This window comes from Neophocaena asiaeorientalis, unplaced genomic scaffold (assembly GCF_003031525.2).
Source record: "Neophocaena asiaeorientalis asiaeorientalis breed wild unplaced genomic scaffold, Neophocaena_asiaeorientalis_V1.1 scaffold75, whole genome shotgun sequence".
Lineage (NCBI taxonomy): Eukaryota > Metazoa > Chordata > Mammalia > Artiodactyla > Phocoenidae > Neophocaena > Neophocaena asiaeorientalis.
Window position 1 is genome coordinate 771,699 of NW_020172719.1, and position 13,324 is coordinate 785,022.

General features: G+C 57.3%; 1 protein-coding gene across 3 annotated transcripts in view; it reads left to right on the top strand.

Moving 5' to 3' along the window:
- The window catches only part of VGLL4 (vestigial like family member 4), a 157,002-nt gene that overhangs the window by 140,884 nt on the left and 2,794 nt on the right, over positions 1–13,324 (top strand). For all 3 annotated transcript variants that reach the window (XM_024740188.1, XM_024740187.1, XM_024740189.1), the window contains 2 exons: positions 9,336–9,558; positions 13,072–13,192. In XM_024740188.1, coding sequence (XP_024595956.1) covers positions 9,336–9,558; positions 13,072–13,192 — 344 coding nt within the window. The remainder of the gene's footprint in view (positions 1–9,335; positions 9,559–13,071; positions 13,193–13,324) is intronic.

The window sequence follows — 13,324 nt, forward strand, 5'->3', positions numbered from 1 at the left end:
TTGCAGCCCACTTCCTGCTGGCCTTGCGGGGGCTGGGATTGGTTCTCCAGTGACCGTTGGTCCAGATGCCGCCCTGGAGCTTCGTGGGTTCCTGTCTTATTCAGACCAGTTGGTGCTGCTTTTCCCTAAGAATCCGTTTGCTTTTTGGTCGGTTCATTCACGAATTAGATACTGTGTGTCGGGCACTGTTCTCCATGCTGACTCGTGGGGGCTTGGGAGCAGGGCACTGGGCAGGAGGTCCGTGCCGCTCTGGGACTTCCCTGGTGGCGCAGTGGTTAAGAATCCACCTGCCAATGCAGGGGACACAGGTTCGAGCCCTGGTCTGGGAAGATCCCACATGCTGCGGAGCGACTAAGCCCGTGCGTCACAACTACTGAGCCTGCGCTCGCGAGCCACAGCTACTGAAGCCCTCGCACCTAGAGCCTGTGCTCCACAACAAGAGAAGCCACCTCAATGAGAAGCCCGTGCACCGCAAGGAAGAGTAGCTCCTCTTGCCGCAGCTAGAGAAAGCCCACGCGCAACAACAAAGACCCAACGCAGCCATAAAAAATTAAAATATAAATAAATAAATTTATTAAAAAAGAAAAAGCCACTCTGGACCTTCTCTGTGGGCAGATCTCTTAGCGTCACCCCTCTCTCCCTCACCCAGCCATCCCGAGTGGTTGGTAGCCAAGCAGAGCAGTGCCGCGGTGATACCTCTGCTGCTGGGCAGTGGGAGAGACGAGCTGCCCCAGGTTTGTGTGCGTCGCAGACACTGTAGCTGTTGTGCAGAAGGAGAGACATGATGTTTCTATCCCTCCTCTGGTGCAGGGACTTCGATGCCAAAAACAGAAGAGTGGTTGTATTATTTTTTTTTTATTTTTATATTTTGCGGTACGCGGGCCTCTCACTGTTGCGGCCTCTCCCGCCGCGGAGCACAGGCTCCGGACGCGCAGGCCCAGCGGCCATGGCTCACGGGCCCAGCTGCTCCGCGGCATGTGGGATCTTCCCGGACCGGGGCATGAACCCACGTCCCCCGCATCGGCAGGCGGACTCTCAACCACTGCGCCACCAAGGAAGCCCTGTATTATTTTTTAATATCATTCATCAAGAGGATACATAATGACAAAAATGACTTACATGTTTAGTAGCAGTAGGAATTTTAAATTAATTTGTATTTTATTAGTCTCAGCCACATCTCCATTCATTTGAAATGAATGAGTGTACACGTGTGGCCCACGTGATCCGTTGAGTCCATAAGCAGAGCTCAGGCTGCACGTGGTCCTGTGCTGCGCCCGCCGCCGGCTGGTGGATGCCCGCCGCTCTCATGGCAGCCGTGGCCCACCCAGGTTGGGGGAGGAGGGGCGAGGGGCTTTCCCCGTCGCGTTCTCAGGGTTGACCTCTTTTCTGAAACTTCAGTTTTTCCTCTCGTCTCAGCTAATGATGGAAAACATGCACAGACTGTCTTAGTCAAAGAAAACTAGTCTCTCATTTTCACGGAGTTGAGCTGCTGGGAGAGGGGCTCCGGGTGGCGGTCTGACATCACGGGTCTCGCCCTCTCTGGGCAGCAGGTTGGGGAGCCCTGACTCCCCAAGCGAAGAAGGCCCGAGTGCTGGCCCTGTTCTCGGAGCCGGAGCACAGCCTCTGGCTGCCTGGCCTCAGGGCCCACCGCGAGGAGAGGGGAAAGCAGAGGCCGAGCAGACGGGCAGGGATCCTGCCGCCAGGCCTGCCCCCAGGATGACCAGGGAGGAAACCAAGACACGAGGGGAGCGGACCCTGCGCCTGCAGCCGCTGAGCCAGCTGAGGAAGGAGCCTTAGCACAGACCGACGGGCCTGCCGTGGGGCCATCACATCCCGAAATCACGTTTATAATAAAGATCCCAAGTCACTAAGAAAGGAGAGAAGTCAATTGTAGGATGTTTCAGATGGGTTTCTAACTACAACACTTTTAAAATATCTTGTGTCTTAAGGCTTACACGTCGGTTGTTTACAAGCTTTACGGAAGTGGCCGCCGTGGGCCCAGGTGACGGCTGTTGGGTGTCCTGGGTGCCCTGGGTCCCCACGCGGGTCTGCGCAGTGACTGTGCCCGAGGGAAGAGAGACCCACCGTCTGGGGGACAGAGCAGGGCAGGAGGAGTAGCCACGAAACGTCCCCTGGGGCTGGCCCCCTGGAGGCCAGCGCAGCCACGACATCTCAGGGCTGGAGGCTGTGGCGCCCTGGGCGGTGCTGTCTCAGTGCCACTCCGTCTTGAGGGTGGCGACTGGAGACCCTTGACTCAGCTACAGAGGCAGAGCCCAGTGAGGACGGCCGAAGCCTTCCTCAGACACGCCTGTCCTCTCCCCTACCCAGAGCTGGTCACTCTCCCTCCAGCACCGAACAGCGCGCAGGAGTTGAGGCAGGAGGGGGAGGGTTGGCCTGATGGGAGCCCCCGTCCCGCCCCCGCCGGCCTGTGCCCTGGGTGCGCCTCTTCTCAGCTCCGTCTCCCTCCTCCTGCCCTGGGAAGGGTGCGGACACCCCCGAGGCTGGCGCGGCCGTTGGGGAGAGAAGGCGGGCGTTGGACGCAGCTGGCCGGGGCCTTGGGGTTGGTTATCGACGGGCCCATCCGCGCAGGACTGAGGAGAGGGTCTGCTGGTTCGTTCACTCTGCCTGCAGTGGTCCTGAGCTGGACGGCTGGGAGGACGGCTTGGCCGATGAGGGTCGCGGTCCTGTGCGTCGGGGCGGGCGATGCCTTTTCCTGGCTTCCTGAATTGCACTTGGAGGAGCAGTCGGGGGGGCCGCTGGCCCTCCAGCTTCTCACCGGCAGGCCTGGCCTCACACACTTTGTCACCTCAGTGCTGATTAAATGTCCTCGTGATGACAGGCATGTGTGACAAGGACACCTCAGGTCCGGTGGATCTTAGGGGCCTCTGAAAATGTCCAGACCAAGCTTCAAAAAAATGGGTGTCGGGGGGAAGAGATTAATTACAGATAAAGCAGAATAAAACATGGATGTGGAGAATATCTAAAGAAGTAAAAGCATTGGGGGTAAAAGCCATGGAAACTGTATTAGTTTCTGGGGCTGCCATGACCGTGCCACAGACTGGGTGGCTTCAACAGGAGAGATGTATTTCCTCCCAGTTACGGAGGCTAAAGTCTGAGATGGAGCTGAGGGCAGGGTTGCTTCTTCCGAGCGCTGTGAGGACCGCTTGTCCCAGGCCTCTCTCAGCTTCCGGTGGCCTTGGGCATTCCTTGGCTTATAGATTGCATTCTCCCTACGTCTTCACATCTCACGTCATCTTTTCTCGGTGCATGTCTGTCACTTTGTCCAACTACCCCCTTTTAGAAGGACACCAGCCATTGGCTGAGGGCCCACCTTAATGCCCTCATCTTAATATGATTCTCTGCGAAGACCTTGCTTCCAACTAAAAGCACAGGTACTGGGGTTGGGTCTTCAGCCTCTTTTGGGGGCAGGGGACACAATTCAACCCATAGCTGATAAAAGGTAATTGAAAGGAGAAAGTGGAATGGCTAACAAATGTATGAAGAGGCCCTCAGTTGCGCTGGTGCCAGACGTGCCTGAGGACGCAGTGGTGGGAGGAGTGCTGTGGACCGCGGTCCTAAAGGGCTCCGGCAGCACCCGCTGGCCCTGAAGGCGGGGCGCCCTGCAGCCAGAAGCCTTCCCTCCGGAGATGCACCTGCGCGGCACCCAGGTGCAGGAATGTCAACACCGTGGGATTGTTGATAACTAGGAAAACCCGACATGGCCAAATGCCTGTCGGGACAGCAGTGGATCAACAAGCTGGTGGATTCCTGTGAAGGAATCCTGTATGGCAGGTGACGAACATGAATGAACCGGATCTCTAGGCCAGAAACACGTGAGGGGAAAAAGCCCGGCAGTGATGGGAATGTAAAATGTGCTGCTCTGATTTACAGATACGTTCACAGGTGGTCAGAGGACAAAGGCTCAGGTGGGAAGCATCTCCAAATATGGGCCAGCGGGTGTATCTAGGGATGAAGAAGGGGCAGGGGCCTGGGGGGTGTGAAGGAGGACCATGCTCTGCAGCTTTAATCCTTAGGAGGGAAGGAAAGATCTGAAGCAAATAGGATGGTGAGGTTTCATCTGTCAGTTCTGGGTGGTGGGTACATGGGTCTTTGTAGTTTTCTCTGCATCCCTCTCTCGAGACAGAAAGGTGAAAAGGAGAGGCTTTGGAGCCAGTCAAATATAAATAGAACCCTTGCACTGTGTTAGTTTTGCAGCCTTAGACAAGTTACTTCTCTCTCTGCATCTCGGCGTACGCACCTACGCGGTGGGGGTGCTGGTGCTTACTTTGCAGCCTTGTGGTGGATTTAATAAGGTGAGAATGATAACTACCGTCGGTAGATGGTAGTTGATGATGATAAAGATAATCCACGTAAGCAGTTTACTCGGAGGGATTCCCCAGCTCGCAATGCTCCCTCTTTCTGGGCAGGTCTTTCTGAGGGCAGCGATGCAGTGGAGGTGCTTCCCTGGCACTGTAGGTCACACCTGTCATGGGACAGAGCCAGTGAGGAGTGTGTCGCTTAGTTCCAGGTAGTGGGTTTTTGAAATGTGAACTAGCAGAAACGGGGGGGGAGTTAGTGGGAGGGTGGCATGTTACTCGGGTGGAAAGATGGGGCAGGGATGTCATCAGCCAACTGCACGGTCCTCCATGCTCAGGTCGGGTTCCCTTGAACCTTGGATGCGGTAGGGCTGTGGCTTTTTTCTTGATTATTAAGTGATGTTAAACGGTGGCAGGTGTCATATACGACACAGTCTTCCCCCTAGTCAAAGGCAGAGACAGCTGCCCCCGAGTCACTGCCGAGCAGGACGTGCTGGGCACTGCAGCAGACAGACCGCAGTCCCTCTGTGCCTTTGGGATGCCCTGAATGCCAGTATTTCTCAGCTTTTTCCGGCCCATGACACACAGCTCACCATTTTGTACCAGGAGGGCACCTCTGCCTCGCCTCCCACCCCTTCCCCATGCCAACGCCTTCCCTCCACACCACACACCCTGGCGGCGCTGTCTTGCCCCGCCGCTTCCCGTCTGAAATTGGTACCTTGGAGTGACGAGACTGACCCAGGATGTCCTGGACACACCCACGCGCCCTCCCGCCTGGTTGGAAAGCAGTGAATTCTGCTCACAAGGAGAAAGAGGGGGTGATGCGTGAGGTTTGGAGGACCTGGGGGACACTTAGAAGTGGGGGAAGGGGAAACAAAAGATGGGGAAGGTAGTGAAAGGGAGAAACTATCACAGCTGTTTATGGCTGTTTAAATGCTCCCTAAATTCTGCATTTTTCAGAAAAAAAGTCTTTCCTGCTGGGAATTTCCTCAGAAATTGCCTTAATTCCCTTTCATTCACCACAGATCCTAACTGGACTCACACATGATATGTGTACTTTAATAGTTCAGTTAGGGGCTTCCCTGGTGGCGCAGTGGTTAAGAATACACGCAGGAGACAAGGGTTCGATCCCTGGTCTGGGAAGATCCCACATGCTGCGGAGCATTTAAGCCCGTGTGCCACAACTCCTGAAGCCTGTGCGCACCTAGAGCCCGTGCTCCACAACAAGAGAAGCCACCGCAATGAGAACCCTGCGCACCGCAACGAAGAGCAGCCCCGCTCGCCGCAACTAGAGAAAGCCTGCGTGCAGCGACGAAGACCCAATGCAGCCAAAAATAAAATAAATAAGTAATTTTTTAAAAAGATAAGTTCACTTAGTGAATGGTGGTTAAAACACCCGCTCTGTGCTCAGCCCCGTGCCTTGCAGGGCTGTCCCCTCACGCACGTGCAGGTCCCCACCGTGCCCTCGGTGCTCCAGTTTGGGGGGTCAGGGAGGGCCTCCTGGAAGCTGGGGATGGAGGGGTGGGTGATGCGGGGGCCTGCAGTGAGGATGGCTGAGCGGCTGGGTGTCTGGTTGCCGTCCCGCCTCCACCGTTCAGGCTAAGCGTTTATCGTCCTCACCCCGGGCCTCTTTTCTGTGAGACAGGGACGGGGCCATCTACTTGATCCGCGTCACAGACCCAGCAACTCAGCGAGTAATGGCAGGGGAGAGACATTTTCTGGTTTTAGTTTTTTTTAGTTATTATTATTTTAAATTGTAGCGCATACAGCGTACCATTTTAGCCATTTTTAACTGTACACTTCTCTGAGGAAGCTTTCTAAAATTAACGATGCTTTAACAGCTTCATTGTGATTCGTGTTGGGCCGTGAAGGTGAAGGTTTGTTACCATCCTGTAGGTTCCCAGAGGGCGGACGCTTGTGTGAGGGATGCAGAGGACAGGCAAGATGGGTGAGTCGGAGGACGGGCTCGGTCTTTGCCGTGACCCTCGTGGGCCCTGCTCCCTCCTTCCTTGAACCTCCATATACACCTCACCCTCGTGCACAGTGGGTGTTGCCACAGACCTTCAGTCCACTCCTGCCGTGGGTGTTCTGCATCCCATTGGCCGGGACACCCTGTCACCTCAGGGATGTTCCTGTATTACGGGAGCCTGGGCCCGCGCGGGGGACACGGGGGCCGGGCTGGGCCGAGGGGCCTACAGCATGGGGACGCCCGGGGCCCCAGAACATTTCCTCCCAAGCACTAAGTAAATAGCTTCATCCCCACATCCCTCCCCTGTGCTAAGAATTCAGACTCCCTTTGGTTTAGTTGATTGGTGTCAGGAGGTAAGGAATTTAGTTGAGGCCCGAGATTGTCAAGTAAGACCTTCCCGAGGGTTTCCTTCAACTCTGAGCCCCGGTTGGTTGAAGGGCGGGAAAACCTCACGTCGGTGAGTGTGCAAGTGGATGCACTTTCCTCAGTTCCACTGCCTGGAGTTGCGTCTACTTGTCCCCAGACACTGGGGACGCTGCTGGCTTCTCGCCTCAGGGCAGAGCGGCGGCACGTGGCACCCTTTTCCCGGACACCTTTTTGCTTTTGAGCCCCTTCCCGTTTCCTCTGTGGAAACGCCCTCCCCAGGGTGAGGATGGGTCCCGGGAGGGGCCGTGCACCCCAAGCCTCCTGTCATCGGCTGCCCCTCTGCGTCCAGCCCCCCGCACGAGCCCTCTGGACTCTTTCCCGAGCAAACGTCGTCTTTAATGAGAACGGAGGCGCCGCGGGGCTCGCAGGCAGGAAGCGTGTGGTTTGGGTCCGGGAGCACATGACGCCCCGGGAAGCAGCGGAGCCCGGGGTATGAGTCACTGGGGGAAGGAAAACAACGTCTGTCTTCAAGCTCCGGGAACTGGGAAAACGAGCTGGAAATCTGAGTAATGTATAATTTTACTAAAATTAACCAGCGAGGTCTTCAGATGGTTTCTGGGTGTTTCCGTGTCTGATGCCTGCTGCGTCCTGCCTGCGGGGGCCCATTCTCCCGTTCGCTCCCCGCGGGTTGACTTGGGACAATCCCCGTCCCTCCTCGGGCCCCCTGCTGCGCTGTGCCGTGTCGCGGTGCTGCGTGGTGCGGGGTGTGAGCACCGGCGCCCCCGGGCGACTCTCCAACCTTCTGCCCGCTCCTCCGGCCCTGCGCCCCTCCCGGTGCTGTGGTGGTCACGGGGGAGCTTGTCGCCCCTGCCCGTGGTCGTGAGCCCGTGAGAAGGGCTGTGTCTTCCTCTCTGTAACCGTCAGAAAATGGGGGCTCAGTTAACATTGGTTGAATATCGTGGGGTCTGAACTGGACGGAGGCGCGTTCCAAGTGGCGTGTCCGGTCCCTGAGTTTGCAGAGTTCACGGAGTGACAGACCTCACTGTGTCAGGGAACCAGTTCACATGGCTCATCAAACACCGAATTTTATTCAAATTTAGATGGAAACCTGATGCCGGAGATGACTCTGTGTGACAACGTAGTCTTCAGACACCGGTCACCTGTATATTCAGTAATAAGTACCCGTTCAGGGAAAAGCCAGGTTATCTTGGGTTTGAGGGGCCTGAAGCCCATCGAGCCAGATGTCCCCGTTCTGTGCCGTTCTGCAGGAACGTTCGGCGTTTGCGGTCGCGACCGCGCAGCCCTTCACTGTAAAGGCCTGTAATGTCAGCTGAATCATCACAGGAAGATGAAATTATGGACAGGCTGGTTTCAGAATGACGTTTTTTCTTTTTCTATTTTTGGTATCGTAATTCTTTGAACATTGTCAGGATCCATGCGGTGCGTATGGAACATCTCATCTACGCTGTGACCAGAGCGTACTCTTCCGTGCTTGTCTTCATGGGCTGGAAGTTTATTGTCTAATTGCTTCTAAGTCAGCTTGTATAGTCGACCAGCGAATAGTGCGGGGCCAGGGGGACACACCCATGAATCACATGCTGTGCCTTGCGCGGTTCATTGCCCTGTAGTTGATGAACTGAGCTTACAGCTGATTTGGTTCCACTAATGTCCACTGATTGCTCTACTGACACAGAAGTCATTACCACATTTTTAGTTAAAATACTGGCTCCTTGGTTATGAAAAAAAGACTGCTTTGGTAGCAGAGAACACAGCGGATTGAAGGGCTGAGACCTGAGGCACAAAGAACCCCTGGGCGGGGGTGAAACCTGGGCCGCGAGTTCCCGGGCTTCTACCGTGAGGCCCACCGCTACCGTGCGGAGTCATTCTCCCCGTTCTCAGAGACGCAGCGTGTAACCTTGCCCCTAGACGAGATCCATTGGGTTGCAGGCAGGGCCCGTGCTACTGCCTCATCTGGGTCCCACTCGGCCCGCGCCTGCCTGTGGCTGGACTTTCCTACGGCAGGGCCCTCCCGCTGGCGCGCCAGGCTCTCCACACTCCACACCAGGCTGATCGCCACACCGTGAGCCAAACACCACGGCTCGCGGACCAGTAGCCTCGGCCAGGGAGGAGACTGGACTGGTCTCGGTCCCCTCGTCTGGGGCGGGGGTGGTTACAGCCTCCCCTTCTCAGTGCTGTTGGGAAGACTGAATGAGCTGAGGCCAGTGGAGCCTTAGAACAGGACCCGGCAGGTAGGAGGCATGGGGTTACTTGGGCATCATCACCACCTTCATCCTTCTGAAGGCAGATCCTGGGCCAACCAAGCCAGCCTGGAGCACACAGGTGAGATCTCTGGGCTCTGAGCGAGTGGAGTTTGTTGAAGAAGCGCTCAGCCAGACTGCCGAGCAGGGGGCTGCCGTCTCGTCTGGATGGAGCTGTGGAGCTGACTCTGGACCCTGGGAAGGTGCTTGTCCCCAGCACCCACCTGGGTTAGCATCCTGGCCCTCAGTCACCGGTAGGCTATTCGATCAGAGCCTGAGACGGTGGGGTGATGACTGTGTAATATTTACCCACACCAAAGTGAGGGATGAAATGATCAGTGTGAGCGTCTCGCCACGGTCGCCAGCTCCCTTGCCTCCCGGAAGCTGCCAGGTTTTCCTGTCTGAGCGTTCACTCCTCTTTTTCAGGAACAAGACAGCCAATGGGGACTGCCGGAAAGACCCCCGGGAACGGAGCCGCAGCCCCATTGAGCGAGCCGTGGCCCCCACTATGAGCCTGCACGGCAGCCACCTGTACACGTCCCTCCCCAGCCTCAGCATGGAGCAGCCCCTTGCACTGACCAAGAACAGCCTGGACGCTGGCAGGCCGGCCGGCCTCTCGCCCACCATGACCCCAGTGGAGCGGCAGCAGGTACGCCCTTGTCCAGCACGCCTCGGCTGGTGGCCGGTAGTGGGTCCGGGGGCTTGGGGGATGGAGGGTGGGGTGCAAGGAGGGTGGTGACAGACGTGGGGAGTAACCCCACCCTCGGTTCTGTACTGAGGGTGGTTTTAATTCTGACCTGGGCCTGCCTAGGCCTCGCCCCTTGGGACTAATGGCCTCAGACAAGACAATGTCTTTGGGGCTTAGTTTCTTTGCACGAGACGGGGTTGGTCTAGACTAGCTGTGTTTCTAGCAGGCTTCCTTGGCAGCCGTGTTTAGGGATCAATGTGATAATCCTAATAGGAATCCTGCGTTAACCCGTTACAAGGCCACACAGATGGAGTTAAATGCCAGGTTGCTTTGCTTTGGGCTGGAATCCTATGAAGTCAGTGGTCACAGTGGCTATTAGCTCCTGCTGGTCAGAAACCTGTGATTGGCAGACAAGGATTTTTTTTTTTTTTTTTAGGAAATTAGAAATTAAGTTGTTAACTTAATAAACACAGATTGCTTGGTAGGAAAAAAGGCTTTAAAAAATGGAGTTCCTGGGGGCTTCCCTGGTGGCGCAGTGGTTGAGAGTCCGCCTGCCGATGCAGGGGACGCGGGTTCGTGCCCTGATCCGGGAGGATCCCACATGCCACGGAGTGGCTGAGCCTGCGCGTCCGGAGCCTGTGCTCCGCAACGGGAGAGGCCACAGCAGTGAGAGGCCCACGTACCGCCAAAAAAAAAAAAAAAAAAATGGGGTTCCTAGGGGAAGAGCTAATAAAAGGAGGCATTAGCCTTGAGGTTCAGAAACACTGCACGAACCCATGGCTTTTCTCTCTGAACCTTTGGGGCCTGTGACCTAATAGGTCCTCACTCAGTGTTTGCTTAAGACTCTTGGACGTGGACAGCAAGCAGAGGAGGTGCTGGGGCCGCCGGAGCCGGGCTCGGCCTCCAGGCCACCGCTGTGTCCCCGGCCCGCGCCTGGTTCTGACCCAGTCTGTGACACCTGCTTGTGAGGGGCCCCGGGCGTTGGGCGAGGTTGCGCTGGTGCCTGTGGTTCCCAGTGAGGCTGGTGAGCGGTTGCACTGCCTACCTTGGAGCCCAAAATCACAGCCCTGTTTGTTTCCTTTGTTCTTTTAACAAAACTGCGTGGACACTTGCTTTGTGTAGGGAGTGTGTTAGAAACTGGTCAAGCTGGATGCGGGCGCTCACAGTTTTGAGTCTGGAGAAGACAGGGAGTCAAAAATAACTCAGGTCTTAATGTATGAATTGGTGAGAACCAGGCTGAGTTAGCACGTAGTGAACACTCACCAGTGCTGCTGCGCCCCGGCGCTGGGAGGCCCCGGAGCTACAGGAAGGAAGGGAGTTATACTGGGAGGGCCCGGGGCGTCTCCCAGACCCGGGGTCGTGGGTACAGCCAGGCTCAGGAAGCAAGGGCCGGCTCTTGCCTGGGCGAGCAGATAGGAGGCAGGACCCTCCTTCCTCCCCTGGCCCCGTGCCTGTCTCTGCATCCTTTTCTCTCTCTGCTTCTGGATCACATGGCCAGCTCGGCGTGGCCGTCCCCCAGCTCCTGAGCTCAACTTGAATCTTCTCCTGAGTCGGCCTCGGTAGTTGAGCCACAGCCTGAGGCAGACCTCCAGCCTGACCACAGGGCGAGGTCACTTATGAACATGGCTGCACAGCCCCATCTCGAGGATGGAGGGCACGTCACTACGAGAGGGCTGGCGGGGAGATCACAGGCTCGGGGGTTTAAATAGGCCCTTCAAAAGGTGGGCTGCACACTGCAGGCTGTCCTTCAGGTGCGGCATGACCAGCACCTGCAGGGCAGGACTCCTGGACGTGACCACGGGCCAGGCCCCCACACCCATCTCAGGCGATGCTCCACGCCCCTCAGGTACGAGTCTTCCTGTTTCATACTCAAAGAAATGGAAGCTTAGAGGGCTGAAGGTCCTGCCTACTGACTAGAGCTGGTTCGCCCAGGTCCACCCGGCCTCAAAGCCATGTTCTCTCCTGTCTGCCGTTGTCGTTCACACGGGGCGGGGGGTGTCACACCAGCTCTCCTGGTGGCTCCGTCCCATTGCTCATGTGTGGAATTAATAAAGCCCCAGATTCTTGGTTCACGTGCTGCTGCGAAGCTGCATCTTCTCCCATCCTGGACGTGTGGAATTTCTCGTTAGACCCAAGCACATCCCCGCTCACCGGTGTGGGTACAGATCTTCATCACGGACGTGTTCTTATCATTCCTGTTCACTTCCCATCACAGGAAGGTTCGATGTGCAGACTTCACAGTGGCTACTGATCCACCTCTTTACGGGAAAGGCCGGGCGTGGACAAGGCCCGATTCCCTTGTTGACACTGCCTTTGGGGTGACCCTTCAGCTAGGTTCTGCTAGCTGTCTCGTCGTCCGGCTTTTCAGGAGTTAAGTTTCCTGGCTGGAACCTAAGGGCGCTCAGTTGGTTCACAGATGTTTTCTGTCCGGGTCTGGGGATGCAGACACTCGCTGGTCCCTGCTCTGAAGTGTGTGTGGTCGGGGAGACAGGTGCCTCTGGAAGGGCTGGTATACTGACTGACTGTGGGGCAGGCAGGGGGAGGGTCATGCTTCACAGAGATGATATTTGAACGGGGTTTTAAAGGACGAGCGGAGTTTGCCAGGCAGACTCTGCCGTGGTTTCGGGGAAGGAGGGCGAGTGTGGGCAGGCGCATGGGGTGAGGGTGCTTTGTGTGTAATTCAGGCACTTGGATAGATTCCTGCGTTTCTGTCTCCATCATGACTTGCATGGTCGTAACAGAAACCGACTTGAGCTGGCTTGGCTTGAGAACAACCAGGAGTATATTAGAAGGGTCCTGGGATGGCCCAGAGAAGCCGGGGGTTGGGGGGGAGGGTTCCAAGGATACACTCTGAGAAGGGCAGGGCCAGGCGCTCTCAGGACCGTGACGGTAGGAGCCGTGGTCCCTTTACAGCCCTATGCCATCTACACGCTGGTCTCCCGACTCGGCGATGGTCTCATTTCAGATCCGAGAGTTGGGACAGGCCAGCTCCCAACAGCCAAGCCTCTGTCCCACGTCCCTCACCGATCCACACTACCACTGCCTCACACTGAGGGTCACTGCTCAGACAAGGGAGAGCTTGGGAGGGGGCCGGGCGCACACCCCCAAGACCCTCGTTCACGGTGGGTTCGGGTCGTTGAGCGGTGTGGCCCCCAACGTGAATCAGGAGGCGGCACCTGGGCTTGACTGGATCTGCTGTTGGGCCGGCAGGGCTCCAGGAGGGGCTCCCGCAGAGCGTGGGTACTGGTGAGGACCCGCGCAGAGTCACCACTCCAATACCGAGGCCGCCGGCACTTGGTTCTCCAGGCGGGACGGGTGCCCGGCTGGGGGGCTGAGGGGCGCCGGGGTGGCCGCCCGGCCTCGGAGCTGGGCGGGGATATGAGGATGGGGTCGCCTCTTGGGGCGGGGGAGCCGAACCGCTGCTGCCTCCTGTGTGCCCGCGCCCGCACTGACGCCAGCCCCCTCCTTCCGCAGAACCGACCCTCGGTGATCACGTGCGCCTCCGCCAGCGCCCGGAACTGCAACCTCTCCCACTGCCCCATCGCGCACAGCGGCTGCGCGGCCGGCCCGGCCAGCTACCGGAGGGCCCCGAGCTGTAAGTGTCCCGCTCAGACCACTGCAGGGGACTGAGGGTTCCTTCCGTGTCCTCTTGGTCCCAGGAGCGGCTGGCCTCTGGGCCCCTTTCTGAGGGAGGTCGACACCCTGTTCTTTGAGCCCCGGTGCAGTG